This window comes from Lepidochelys olivacea (genome assembly GCF_965140295.1).
Source record: "Lepidochelys olivacea isolate rLepOli2 genome assembly, chromosome: 1".
In the NCBI taxonomy this organism is placed as follows: domain Eukaryota; kingdom Metazoa; phylum Chordata; order Testudines; family Cheloniidae; genus Lepidochelys; species Lepidochelys olivacea.
Window position 1 is genome coordinate 104,347,956 of NC_140411.1, and position 14,052 is coordinate 104,362,007.

General features: G+C 39.1%; 1 protein-coding gene across 5 annotated transcripts in view; it reads left to right on the forward strand.

The window, feature by feature from the left end:
- ERCC5 (ERCC excision repair 5, endonuclease) overlaps positions 1 to 14,052 on the forward strand; it is a 37,116-nt gene that overhangs the window by 20,339 nt on the left and 2,725 nt on the right. For all 5 annotated transcript variants that reach the window (XM_084623005.1, XM_084623003.1, XM_084623004.1 and 2 more), the window contains 5 exons: positions 3,246 to 3,511; positions 3,960 to 4,079; positions 9,083 to 9,296; positions 11,244 to 11,388; positions 13,764 to 13,964. In XM_084623005.1, the coding sequence (XP_084479131.1) occupies positions 3,246 to 3,511; positions 3,960 to 4,079; positions 9,083 to 9,296; positions 11,244 to 11,388; positions 13,764 to 13,964 (946 nt within the window). The remainder of the gene's footprint in view (positions 1 to 3,245; positions 3,512 to 3,959; positions 4,080 to 9,082; positions 9,297 to 11,243; positions 11,389 to 13,763; positions 13,965 to 14,052) is intronic.

Below are 14,052 nucleotides of genomic sequence, written 5' to 3' on the forward strand. Positions count from 1 at the left end.
CAGAAACCTTTTGCAAAGGCTTTGGGAGTACATCCAGGAGAGTCGCGAATGCCAGGGCAAATTAATCCTTTCGCATGCTTGCTTTTAAACCATGTATAGTATTTTAAAAGGTACACTCAGCGGAGGTCCCTTCTCCGCCTGCTGGGTCCAGGAGGCAGCCTTGGGTGGGTTTGCGGGGTACTGGATCCAGGTCCAGGGTGAGAAACAGTTCCTGGCTGTTGGGAAAACAGCTTTCTCCGCTTGCTTGCTGTGAGCTATCTACAACCTCATCATCCTCTTCGTCCCCAAAACCTGCTTCCGTGTTGGCTCCATCTCCATTGAAGGAGTCAAACAACACAGCTGGGGTAGTGGTGGCTGAACCCCCTAAAATGGCATGCAGCTCATCATAGAAGCGGCATGTTTGGGGCTCTGACCTGGAGCAGCCGTTCGCCTCTCTGGTTTTCTGGTAGGCTTGCCTCAGGTCCTTAAGTTTCACGCGGCACTGCTTCGGGTCCCTGTTATGGCCACCGTCCTTCATGCCTTGGGAGATTTTGACAAAGGTTTTGGCATTTCGAAAACTGGAACAGAGTTCTGATAGCACGGATTCCTCTCCCCATACAGCGATCAGATCCCGTACCTCCCGTTCAGTCCATGCTGGAGCTCTTTTGCGATTCTGGGACTCCATCATGGTCACCTCTGCTGATGAGCTCTGCATGGTCACCTCTGCCGATGAGCTCTGCATGGTCACCTGCAGCTTGCTACGCTGGCCGAACAGGAAATGAGATTCAAAAGTTCGCGGTTCTTTTCCTGTCTACCTGGCCAGTGCATCTGAGTTGAGAGTGCTGTCCAGAGCGGTCACAATGGAGCACTCTGGGATAGCTCCCGGATGTCAATACCGTAGAATTGTGTCCACAGTACCCCAAATTCGACCCGGCAAGGCCGATTTAAGCGCTAATCCACTTGTCGGGTGGAGTAGGGAAATCGATTTTAAGAGCCCTTTAAGTCGGGAAAAAAAGGGCTTCATCATGTGGACGGGTGCAGGTTTACATCGATTTAACGCTGCTAAATTTTACCTAAAGTCCTAGTGTAGACCAGGGCTAACAGACCAAGGCAACAGAAGAAAACAGATTTTTTTTTTTTAAACGAGGGGGCTGTAACTGAGGAATCCTTTGGTCATGAGCCCAAATTTGGTTCACTATTGCTACTCTGAACCTTTGTGAAGCACACCAATTTTCAAAGCAATCCACCTAAACATTTGGATGTTAGCCCACTTACAAGATTTGATCTTTAAGGCATAAAAAATACTCTAGTTCTTTCTCTGTATTGGTACGTGTACAGTGTAAACATGTGTATTTTCTTTAATGTTGTTCGCTATTTGGGTCCCGTAAAGGTTTAGTGGGTACCATGTCCTGCCTTGGGTAAAATGCTGCAGTGTGAAACCATTTTTGACCCATATCTCATCAATAGGTTCATTTCTAGCTCTGGGCAAAAAAAAAAAAACCCACCTAGAAACCTTTTTTTAAAATCTCATTTTTTGAGAGGGCTTATCTCCAGAACCCCTGGCTTGGATGACTCCAAATTTGTGCCATTAATCCTGGAACCTTCTGAGAGACACCAAATTTCAAGGAAAACTGACTGTGTGTCAATTTTAGAGGATTTAGAAAGGTTGACCTTTAAACTGGTAATGATGCACCCACACCACTATATAATAAACATTCTTTGGGCTAGATTCTCCCCTGTGAACATTGTTGCTATTCATGGTCATTGAAACCTGTAGTTTCACTTTGTAGTTTCATATAATTCTTTGGCGAGGAAGGCAAAGTTTACCATTCTTTTCCCAAATTTGAGCAAACTGTATTAATGGTCAGCCACTTTAGCTCCCCTAGCTCCATGAACCATTTTGCTCATGCAAAAAGTCATGCTGCTAGGTTATTACCTGTCTGCTGCACCTGGATCCCACCTTGAAGGGGTAAGGAAATTCCATGGCAGAGAGGTAAGCAGCATAAATTAATTTAAGCTACTTTGATATGTGGGCTTGCTGTAGAATCTGGCAGACACTTGCTGCCCTTCCCTACCCATAGAAATGTGAGGTCAGCAGGAAGGGTGGTATTCCCCTCATGTATGCTGGATTCACGGGTGCAAGCTTCCCTCTTCTCATAGAAGTGGTGGAGAGAGAAATTCATTGAGGGATGAGGCCATTCAGATGCTTGCTTCTGTCATTAAAAACCTACACTAGAATTCATTTTTGAACTGTTTTGTTTTCCTATACAATGCCTTTAAAACTGAAAATAAAATGTTTAATCTTCTGTGTTTTCATTACATGCTGTTGCAATTTTATTACTCATTTAAAAATAAGATTATGCAAAGTAATAAGTGATCTCTTCTGTTTAAACCCACCCCTAAAAAGACAGAGGCTCCTGTGAGAGAGGGTAGGACTAATGCCATACATAAACCAAAATCTGTTTTCCCCACCATAGTTTCACTCAATCAGGATTGCACAAATATATTTTATTTATTTAAAAAAGCTCTGCAGAAGTCATACCATATAGAAACTATTTAACATGATTTTTTTTTCAGGGGCGGGGGAGGAGTTCTATGCAATAGGAAAAACATGGATATATACTCATGTGCACACATCCCTTCCTAGTTCTTTTTTTCCCTCTAAAATAAATAGATTAATAACTTTTAGTGTAAAGCTTAACATTTTGTAAATCACGCATCGTCTTTATTTTTATAGCTGTATTATTTTTATATTCCTATCAGCATTAATCCTGAAAACTTTACACTGAGTGGAAGGGAAAGTAAAACTGCAGTTCTCATCAATTCAATACAAATTATTAAAAGCTAGATGAATAAAAAAAGGCCAATTGCTGATATTTCCAAAGATAAAATCTGTCTTCTTTTAACTATAAAGACTCAAACTTTCACATTGTACATGAGTATCAATCTTATAAGGAAATAAAGAAATGTAAAGCCAGTTCAGACAATCAATATTTTAATTCTGTCTTTTCAGGACATCACTAGTCTGAAACAAAAAAAGCTACTACAGAAACTGAGAGAGCAGCAAAAGCTCTTAGGTGGTGATAGAGAGGAAATGTCAACATCTAACAGTGGGATTGCCCAGAGGAGTCCTGGAGCATGGCATTGTGTCCGATGGAAATAAAAAACCAAACAAACATTAATGTATCTTAGGAGTTGTGTGGTATTTTTTTTCCTTTAATGAGGAAGAAATCGTGCTGCTTTTTTTTTTTCCCCACCTTGTGCAGGTAGCTTTATTGAAGTCGACAGTGAAATTAGTAATGACACTGAGTTTCCAGGTGAAATATTTAAAACATCACATGCTTCCTCTGAACCTGATGAGACATTGGCTGTTGAAGCAGCAGCTACAGAACTGGAGCAGGAAGGAGATGATGGGGCCACAGAGAACCTCCTTAAAGACGCTGCTGAAGAAGTGCAGCTGACTATTCATCAGAATGCTGAAACCAAAAAAGACAGGGAAGGTGCAGTGAATGAGTGGCAAGATATTAGTTTGGTAATGATACTTGTTTTTTGTTAGTTGTATTGAGTGAATAGTAAAGTAATTTCCAGTTAAATTGCTTTTCTAAAGGACACTATTGAATGGACACTTACGGCAGAACTATTGTGTGCCTCCTTTAACTTACCGGCTGCTTCACTGTCTTGTTCATTTGTCTGCTTGAAAGGTACAGAATATATTGAGCCTGGTTTTTCAGAGTTGCTGAGCACCCACAACTCCAGATGAAGTCAGCGGGAGCTATGAGCGCTCAGCTCTTCTGAAAAACATACCTATTTATATCTTTATGATGTATATCTTTATCTTCATTAGGAGAGTATGAAAACAGGCATCTGTGTGAATTAGTGGTGCACAGGCTCCTATTGTAATGATAGTCAAGCACATATATATGTATAAACAATATATACTTCTCTGGTATGACCAAACTTTGCTTTTATTTAATATGCAGGAGGAATTGGAAGCTCTGGAGAACAACCTTTCTGTTGAGCAAAACATGCTTCAGGCTCAAAAACAACAGCAAGAACGTATTGCTGCCACTGTAACAGGACAGATGTTCTTGGAAAGTCAGGTAATGTTTATTGAAGGTCATATTGACATTAAAAATAAAAATCACTGTTTGTACCTCTTGGCAAGTCAAACAGTATATCAAACGCTATTTACAATGTTTAATTCTGGATCACTTTTCTCACTTATGAGCTTGTTTTCTTTCCTCAGCCTACTTGAGAGAGTATTAGAAGAAGAACATGTGTCTCAGATTCAAAATGCCTGAAATAACTACTGTTACACTCCGCAGTTACAGTTTATATTTCATGAATAAATAAGGGAAAATATCTTCCCTTTTTTTTTTTTCAAGTATCAAGCTTATATTTTTTAGTGTGGGGCAAGAGAAGGGAGCAATAAGATTGAATAGAAATTAAAAAGCCTTTATAAGGTGAAATGCAGCAACTTGTATGTACAATTTTTGAAAATATACACAAACAATTGTTCTCCAAGTTCCCGGAAGGAAGTACAAGAAGTAATGGGCTTAATCTACACCAAGGAAGATTTAAGTTAGATGTTAGGAAAACCTTTCTAACTATAAAGGTGGTTAAGCTCTGGTATAGGCTTCCAAGGGAGATTGTGGAATCCCTATCGTTGGAGGTTTTTAAGATCAGAACACATATCAAGGATGATCAGCACAGGACTTCCCAAGGTCCCTTCCAGCCCTACATTTCTATAATTCTATGAAAACTAAAAAAGTCTTTTGGATTATGCTTGGGTGCGCCATATCAGGCTTTACAGACTGTGTTCATTTTTTTGCATTTCTTACCAATTGAGGTCATGTTAGTAGCTGATTTTTTGGAAGTGTAAGTACTCTCTGTGTCAGGCTCTGGTTACTGCACATCTACACAATAGTATTTTTTTGAATCCTTACAGAATTTTCACTTTTGTGGGGCTTAGATTTCGTGTTTATCATAGTCGAATGAAAAGTATGCTTGAATGCTACCCCCCCCCGACTTTTTACCTTTACAACATTGTATCATTTTATATGGAAAGTCAGGTGGGAGCGAAACCCCTCCCCCCTCACAATAACATAGAATCACTCTAATTTTAATGCCGGTAAACTGTAGTCAGTTAAGGTTTCCTGTAGATTTTTAAGGTCAGAAGGGACCATTATGATTATTATCTGGCCTCCTGCATACCACTGGCCAAAGAGCCTCACCCCGTAATATCTGCATCAAACCCATAACTTTTGTTAGAGCTATAGCATATCTTTTAGAAAGAGATCCTATCTTGATTTAAATACTTATAGGTTTAAAGGTATCTGGTTTTGATTAAAGACTATACTGACTTGACACCCCATGAAATAACATACAGTGGTGGTATAAATGATCTAATATTTGTAAACTATGTTCCAAAATACTAATTTGCAGGTTTTCTTTGGAGAAAAAGGAGGATCGTTCATACGGTATACATTGTGTCCCAGTTTCTCGGATTAAAAGGCTTCCTCATACTTTCACCATGATGTGATTTTAACCCCCCACCAATTAATTGTACTTTGGTAAGAGCTTGAGATATTGAAAGCCACATGGTGGCAGACAGACTATTAATGCTGTAACTGAGCCTAATTTAACAGTAAAGCTGAGCAAATTGTTTTGAAACAGACTTTAACAGGGCACAGAACACAGTTCAAACAAGGGTTCTCTGAAAAAAATTAATCGTGCGATGAGTCGCATTGTTAAACAATAACGGAATACTGTTTGTTTAAATATTTTTGGATGTTTTCTACTTTTTTAAATATAGTTAAATTACAACAGAATACAAAGTGTACTGTGCTTACTTTATATTTATTTATATGATTACAAGTATTTGCACTGTAAAAAAACAAAAGAAATATTATTTTTCAATTCATCCTATACAAGTACTGTAGTGCAATTTCTTTATCGTGAAAGTTGAACTTACAAATATAGAATTATGTACAAAAATAAAACTGTAGAATTTAAGAGCCTGCAAGTCTACTTAGTCCTATTTCTTGTTCAGCCAATCACTCAGACAAACAAGTTTGTTTACATTTGCAGGAGATAATGCTGCCCTCTTCTTGTTTACAATGTCACCTGAAAGTGAGAACCAGCGGTCTTGTGGCACCGTTGTAGCCGGCGTCGCAAGATATTTACATGCTAGATGCACTCAAGATTCATATGTCCCTTCATGCTTCAACCACCATCCAGGGGACATGCGTCCATGCTGATGATAGATTCTGCTCGATAACAATCCAATGCAGTGTGGACCGATGCATGCTCATTTTCATTATCTGAGTCAAATGCCACCAGCAGAAGGTTGATTTTCTTTTTTGGTGGTTCGGGTTCTTTTGTTTCTACAGTGGAGTTTTGCTGTTTTAAGACTTCTGAAAGCATGCTCCACACGAAGGCACTTCAGATTCTTAAACCTTGAGTTTAGTGCTGTGGCTGTCTTTAGAAATCTCACATTGGTTTCTTCTTTGCATTTTGTCAAATCTGCAGTGAAAGTCTTCTTAAAATGAAGAACATGTGCTGGGTCATCATCTGAGACTGCTATAACATGAAGTATATGGCAGAATGCAGACAAAACGGAGCAGAGGATGTACGATTCTCCCCCAAGGAGTTCAGTCACAAATTTAATTAACGCATTATTTTTTTAACAAGCGTCTCAGCATGGAAGCATTTTCTTCTGGAACGGTGGCTGAAGCATGTAGGGGCATGTAAATACCTTGCAATTCCGGCTACAAAAGTGCCATGCAAATGCCTGTTCTCACATTCAGGTGACATTGTAAATAAGAAGAGGGCAGCATTATCTCTGTAAATGTAAACAAACTTGTTTGTCTTAGCGATTGGCAGAAGAAGAAGTAGGACTGAGTGGATTGGTAGGATCTGAAGTTCTACATTTTGTTTTTGAGTGCAGTTCTTGTATGAGGCAAATTGAAAAAACGATTTCTCTTTATCGTTTTTGCAGTGCAAATATTTGTAATGAAAAATAATGTACACTTTGATGTCAATTACAACAAAGAATACAATATATATTATAAAAATGTAGAAAAATATCCAAAATTACAATTGATATTCTATTGTTTAACAGTGCGATTAAAACTGCGATTAATCACAATTAATTTTTTTGAGTTAATCTCATGAGTTAACTCTGATTTAATCAACAGCCCTAAAAAATGTAAACATTATATCTTTGGTAGCATTAGATAAAAATGAATAATATCAGCCTGAAAATACTATAAAATGATCCACTAATGCACAACCATGCTTTGCAGAAGGGAGGAAGGAGAAGAAATGGGGGAGAGTAGTTTCCATAGATGGGGGGGGGGAAGAAATTGTGTAGAGAGTGTACATGGTACATAACTGGAGTTATGTCACACAACAGCATATTTAGCAGAGTCCAGTCAGAAACTTGTTTATCAGAACACCTTTCTAAAGATGATTTATCCGCACCGCTGACCCATGTAAACATACCATTCATTCATATTACAATAAGAATTTTTAGAAATACAAATACAAAAATTCTAGGATGTTATTGCTACCTTTCATGGTCAGAAGTACGGCTATAAAATTACTTGCCCACAACTGTTTGTCTTCCTGTTTTATGCTACATCATTTATAGAAGTGGAGCACCCTTCACGTTAAATCATTGCAATAGTGAAGTCCAAAGCGAACTTCCTGGAATCTGTAAATTGGGAACACCAGAATTAAAGTGGTGTCTGCTGCCAAACATGCTTGAGGATTTTTCAAGCCTTGTAATACTTCACTTTCCTAAAAGAATATTTATATGAGTAACTTGTATGAATTAAACAGTTAAGGAGGCTGAGTGTTTTCTCCTCTAAGTTAGTGATCTACATAGCCAGTTTTCAGTCATTTTGGAATTGAGAAGTACAGGGAGAAAAATTTAGAGGGAGCATTTAGCTTATCCAAGAGACAGTTAAGGGGTGACTTGATCATGGTCTACAAGTACCGACATGGGGGAAAAGATTTCTGATTGCTAGATTAAACAGCCATCTGCTAACAGCTATAACTAGATCCAGTGGCTTGAAGCTGAAAGTGGACAAATTCAGCCTGGAAATAAAGCACAAATTTTTAACAGTGAGGATAACTAAGCATTAGAACAACTTAGAAAGGAATGTGGTGGATTCTCTGTCACTTGAAGTATTTAAATCAAGACTATGTCTTTCTGAAAGGTATTCTCTAATTCAACCAGAAGTTGTGGGTTTGTTGCAGAAGTTACTATGGGAAATTTGATGGCATGTGTTTTGCAGGAGATAAAACTAGATGATCAGATAAGACCTCAAAATCTATAAAAACTGATTTCTGTTCTTTTGTCTCTGGACTTAGATACTTTGTTCCTAGATATATTCTATTAAAAAGAGAGCCAATGGACACATGCTTTTGAAGCATGTTCTGTTCCTGTTCCTGCACATATTTGCATTAAATACAGCTTGCCTGACACCTTATATTCTTGAACTGTCGTCTTCCATACTAGCTCACATTTCATAGTAATGGGTTTCCTCACAGAATAAGGTGCTACTTGCCATGTGTTAGGCTTATGGAACTGAATCCAAAGAGAGTATAGCTGACAAAATAATGACCTATCCAACTGGTGAAGGCTGCTTTCTTCCTTATGAGGTCAGCATGGCATCTCGGTTGGAGAGCTGGGGATGGCGGGGAATGTCCCTGCCCCCATCTCCTCTCCAGTTCAGCTCATCCTGGGTACAGGATGGGGCTGGGGGGAACTGCCATTCCAGACCCCATCATCACATCTTAGGGCTACCTCCCCTAGAAAACAGAAAACCATGATAGGCTCGAGTGGGTCAGAAACTAAAATCCTCAAACTCCACCAAAGTAAGGTGATAGTGTAACAGTTGACTTTCCTGGCAGTACTTGTAAGTAAGATGAGTAGGATTTGGCCCCTTGACTTTTTAATGTAAATTGTTTAGGTTTGTTATGAATGGGTAAACATTATCCAAATGTGAACCAAGCTCATTTTTGAGTCAAGCAGGCATGTATTATGAGCTATCCTTTTCGATGAAGTATTAACCCCACTCCCCACTTTCTGTAGGAACTTCTCCGTCTGTTTGGTGTTCCTTACATTGAAGCACCCATGGAGGCAGAGGCTCAGTGTGCTGTCTTGGACCTTACTGATCAGACCTCTGGGACAATCACTGATGATAGTGATATTTGGCTATTTGGAGCGCGGCATGTTTATAAAAATTTCTTCAGTCAAAACAAGTATGTGGAATATTACCAATATGTGGATATTCAAAACCAGCTAGGTAAGGTGCAAGTTCTTATATGCTGGATATATTGTTTGTTTGCTTGTTTTTGATAGGCAGTTTTGTTCTGTATCTTTTTAATACTGGAACTCATTCAGAATCATATAACTATTGTGGTGATAACTTTTATTGAGAGAGATCAAAGTCACATCAGATACCAGCCTTTTATGTTGGTTTGTGCATGAAATAATCTGTCTGAATTCACAGCCATCTGTTGCACTGGGGCTAGGCTAGTGACCTAATTATGATAGTAATAGTGGCTACCATGTATGAAATGCAAGTCTGTTTTCTGGTAAACATTCACATTTTGTGTGAAGAAGAGAAAAAACTATGCATAGTTTTAGTCAGAGCAAATTTATATAGGCAGATTACAAACTTCTCTAAATAGAAGTTTCTTTTGGACATACTGACAAACGTGTTATAAAGGGATCTAATGGATTAAATCACTTTGTAGAAAGATTTTCAATGACTAATTAACCCATGGTAATATTTTTCCTTCTGATTGCTTGTGGAAGATCAAAGATGAAAAAAATATACTGGTCTGAACAAAATTTTTAGCCATGGTACATAGTAAACTGTTGAACTTTTAAACTTGTGTGTCTGTCACCTAATTTATTAGGAACAATTTCTGCGCATTCCAGCTCTTCCTCAGCCATTACTTTGGCAAAACTACCACAAAACTCCTAGTTTAGAGATTTGAAACAATATTTTAATGTGGTTATTGATGATTGATCATGCAAAACTTTTCAATAGTTTTACGTAATGGAAAAAGTATTTGTTTTCCTGCTGTGGTTCGTTCTCCCAGCAAAGTCATTTTTGTCCAGTTCTGTGGCTGATGTGATAAGCACTTCTTATTTCTATATGCAAGAGTAGCTACAGCAGTTCAAGAAGATAAGTGGAGAAAATATCAAAGTTGGGGTGTGAGTGTATAAAAGCAAGTATCTTTTTTTCTCTGATTACTTTATTTGTGCCTTTGTCGCAGCAGTTGCAATTTCTTATGTGGAAAAGAAGTGTTCTGAAATTATTTGTGTTTTTAACTATCTGTGATATATTTGGTTTTGGTCTGTTTTGGGAAAAAATCAGTTTCACTTTGTCTTCCATCATTCCTGTTCTTCCTTTCTTTTGCACATGGTTCCCTATGCCCAGTGGTCTTTCTCTCCTGCTGCCATGGACATACAGACATTCTGATTAGCTGCCTGATGGACCATCCTAGCATGCAAGCTCCTCCCTTCTCCCTCTCCATTGAAGTTATTTCTGGAGTAAGCTGGTGGATCCAGTCCCTGAGTAGTGGTTCTGGTTTTTTGTCCTCTTGTAACACCAATTCCTAGTAGTGGCAGCTAGGTTGATGTCTCCTCTTCCTTTCCAGCTGTTTCAAAAGAGCCTGGAGGCCTGTAGGTACAACTTGAAACAATGAACATCATCACCCTGTCAACACAGTGTGATCAGCCTCCAGCCAGGGAGCATAGACCACACAGTTTGAGAACCACTGCTTTTAAGCCATTTGAATACTGTGATTCCAGACTTCAGAAGGCTGTGTGCAGCAATGGTTCTGTCTCTGAATTCCTGATATCAAAGCCACTAAACTTAGGTCAGAATTGAAAATGGGGTGAGATGTAGATTTTCTTTTTTTAGATGTAAAATAACTTATAGGCCAAAAATTAATGAAGTCCCCAGGGTTCCAAACAGCATTTAATTTTGACTCTAAGGGGTCGTCAGATACAGTACCTTAAAGCAATCGCTAGTGGTTGGACCAGCAGTAATGTTTTGAGATTGGTCCAGAATATAAAGCAAGCCCTGACCTTGAATCAGAGTAGCTTTGATCTCTGTCAATGCCTGTGCTTTTTCCTGTTACTGTTTTTATTTTCAGATAATGTACTACTGTTGTCTGTGGGAGAACAGAGCTTAAATTCATAGAATAATGTCTGGTTTACGTTTTCTGTCTTGCAGGGTTAGACAGAAGCAAGTTAATTAATTTGGCCTATTTGCTTGGAAGTGATTACACTGAAGGAATCCCATCTGTTGGCTATGTAACAGCAATGGAGATTTTAAACGAATTCCCTGGGCATGGAATGGAACCTCTCTTAAAATTCACGTATGATTTATTTGATTTTTTTTTTTCCATAATGCAGATGTTAGTTTTGCATATTTTTCTATCACTTTAACATGTAACAGAGATATTGCGAATATAGGTGAAGAGTAGGGGTTACTATAGAAAACAACATAGCTATCATAGGTTTGGAAGGGATCTCACAAAGTCCAGCCCCCTCTGCTGAGGGAGGACCACATACACCTAGACCATCCCTGATAGGTGTTTCTTCAGTGTTTTCTTAAAGTCTTCCAATGGTGGGGATTCTACAGCCTCCATTGGATGCCTATTCCAGAGTTAGCTACCCTTATAATTAAAAAGTTTTTTTCTAATATTTAACCTAAATCTCCCTTACGACGTAATGGGCTCAATCTGCAGCGTCCTACATTCAGTGAAAATGGAGAACAATTGATCACAGTGCTCTTTATAACAGCCCTTACTATATTTGAGTACTGTTGTCAGATCCCCCCTCAGTTGTCTTGTTCTCCCCCCCACTCCCTGCCTGCCCAGGTGCTGCTCTGGGGGACAGAGAGCCGAGGGGAGTTCTCTCTCTCCCCCAGCCCGAGCCCACAGTCCCAGCTGAAGCCCTCACCTCCCCCCACACTCCAACCCTCTGCCCCAGCCCTGAGCCCCCTCCCACACTCCGAACCCCTCGGCCTCACCCCCCGCCACATGAATTTTGTTACGTGCACCAATATGGAGGTGATGATGCACATATTGGTGCATGTAACAAAATTCATTCCACACATGCGTGGGAAAAATTAGAAGGAACACTGACTGTAACCCCGAGATGCTTTTTAGTAGTACTACCACCTAGCCATTTATTCCCCATTTTGTAGTTGTGCATTTGATTTTTTTCCTTAAGTGTAGTACTTTGTGCTTGTCTGTCTTGAATTTAATCTTGTTGATTTCAGACCCATTCTCAAATTTGTCAAGGTTATTTTAAATTCTGATCCTGTCCTCCAAAGTGCTAGCAGCCCCTCGGAGGTGGTGTCATCTACAAATTTTCTAAGCATACTCTACACTCCATTCATTATCTAAGTCAGTGGTTCTCAGCCAGGGGTACACAGAGGTCTTCCACGGGGTATGTCAACTCATTTAGATATTTGCCTAGTTTTACAACAGGCTACATGAAAAGCACTAGCAAAGTCAGTACAAACTAAAATTTCATACAGAGAATGACTTGTTTATGCTACATTGTATACGATATCAGTGTTTCCCAACCTGGGGGTTGTGGTTTATTTTATAATATATGGTAAAAATGAGAAAGTAAGCAAGTTTTCAGTAATAGTGTGACTGTGACACTTTTTTGTATTTTTATGTCTGATTTTGTAAGCAAGTAGTTTTTAAGTGAGGTGAAACTTGGGGTAGACAAGACAAATCAGCCTCCTGAAAGGGGTTCAGTAGTCTGGAAAGATTGAGAACCTCTTCTGATTGCCTTTTTTGTCCCTTGTTAGCTGTAACTCATTTTTTTCCTTAGCCTTTCCGATTTTGCCCCTTCATGCTTGTGCTATTCTTTTGTACTTCTCCTTAGCTATTTGGAAAGGTTTCCATTTTTTGTAGAACTCCTTTTTTATTTTCAGGTCATTAGAGAGCTCCTGATGGAGTCATATTGGCTTCTTACTATCCTCCCTATGTTTCCTTTGCACTGAAATAGTTCGCAGTTGTGCCTTTAATATTGTGTCCATGAGAAACTGCTATGGGACCTTACCTACCTGTTCTCTGAGTTTGTTAAGGTCTGTCTTTTTGAAGTCTATTGTCCTTATTCTGCTGCTCTTACTCCTTCCTTTCCTTAGAATCATGAAGTCATCATTTCATGATTGCTTTCACTCAGATGGTCTTCCAGCTTCAGATTAGCAACCAATTCATCCCCGTTGGTCAGAATCAAGTCCAAATGGCTATCCCCCTGACGGCTACTTCCACTTTCTGATAGAAGAAGTTGTCCTCAATGGATTCTAAGAAGTTAGCAGATATTTTCTGTAATATGGGAAAAACATGTCTGGGTAGTTAAAGGCCCCCATTACTACCAGATTTTGTGTTTTTTAGATATTTCTGTTTGTTCTAAAAATGCTTCATCCACCTCCTCTTCCTGATTTGGTGGTCTATAGTAGATTCCTACCATGATGTCTGTGTGTAGCAGCAGGCAGATAAATGGAGGAATTCCTACCTAAAGTATCTTTGTGCCGTTCGATTGTATGTTTCTTGGGGCAGAGATTGTGCCACCTTGTTGTTTGGAAATTGCCAATCATATCTTGGCGCTACTGGAAACAAATAAATAATAATAATAATAAAGAGTGTTTAAGTTCTCCTGATAGCCCTTGATATTGTAAAATGTATTTTACTGAAACAATTGTATGTCTCTCTCCTCCTATACTGTTCAGTGAATGGTGGACTGAAGCTCAGAAGAATAAGAAAATAAGACCCAATCCACATGATACTAAAGTAAAGAAAAAACTGCAGCAACTGCAGCTGAGTCCTGGCTTCCCAAATCCAGCAGTAGTAAAAGCTTACCTGAAACCTGTGGTGGATGAGTCAAAGGGGTCATTCATCTGGGGAAGGCCTGATGTAGAACAGATCAGAGAATATCTTTTTACAATCCTATCTGGTTGGAGTTGTGAACCAAAGTTGCTTTGATAGAAAAGAATGCATGAGTCTATTAGTAAATTCAAT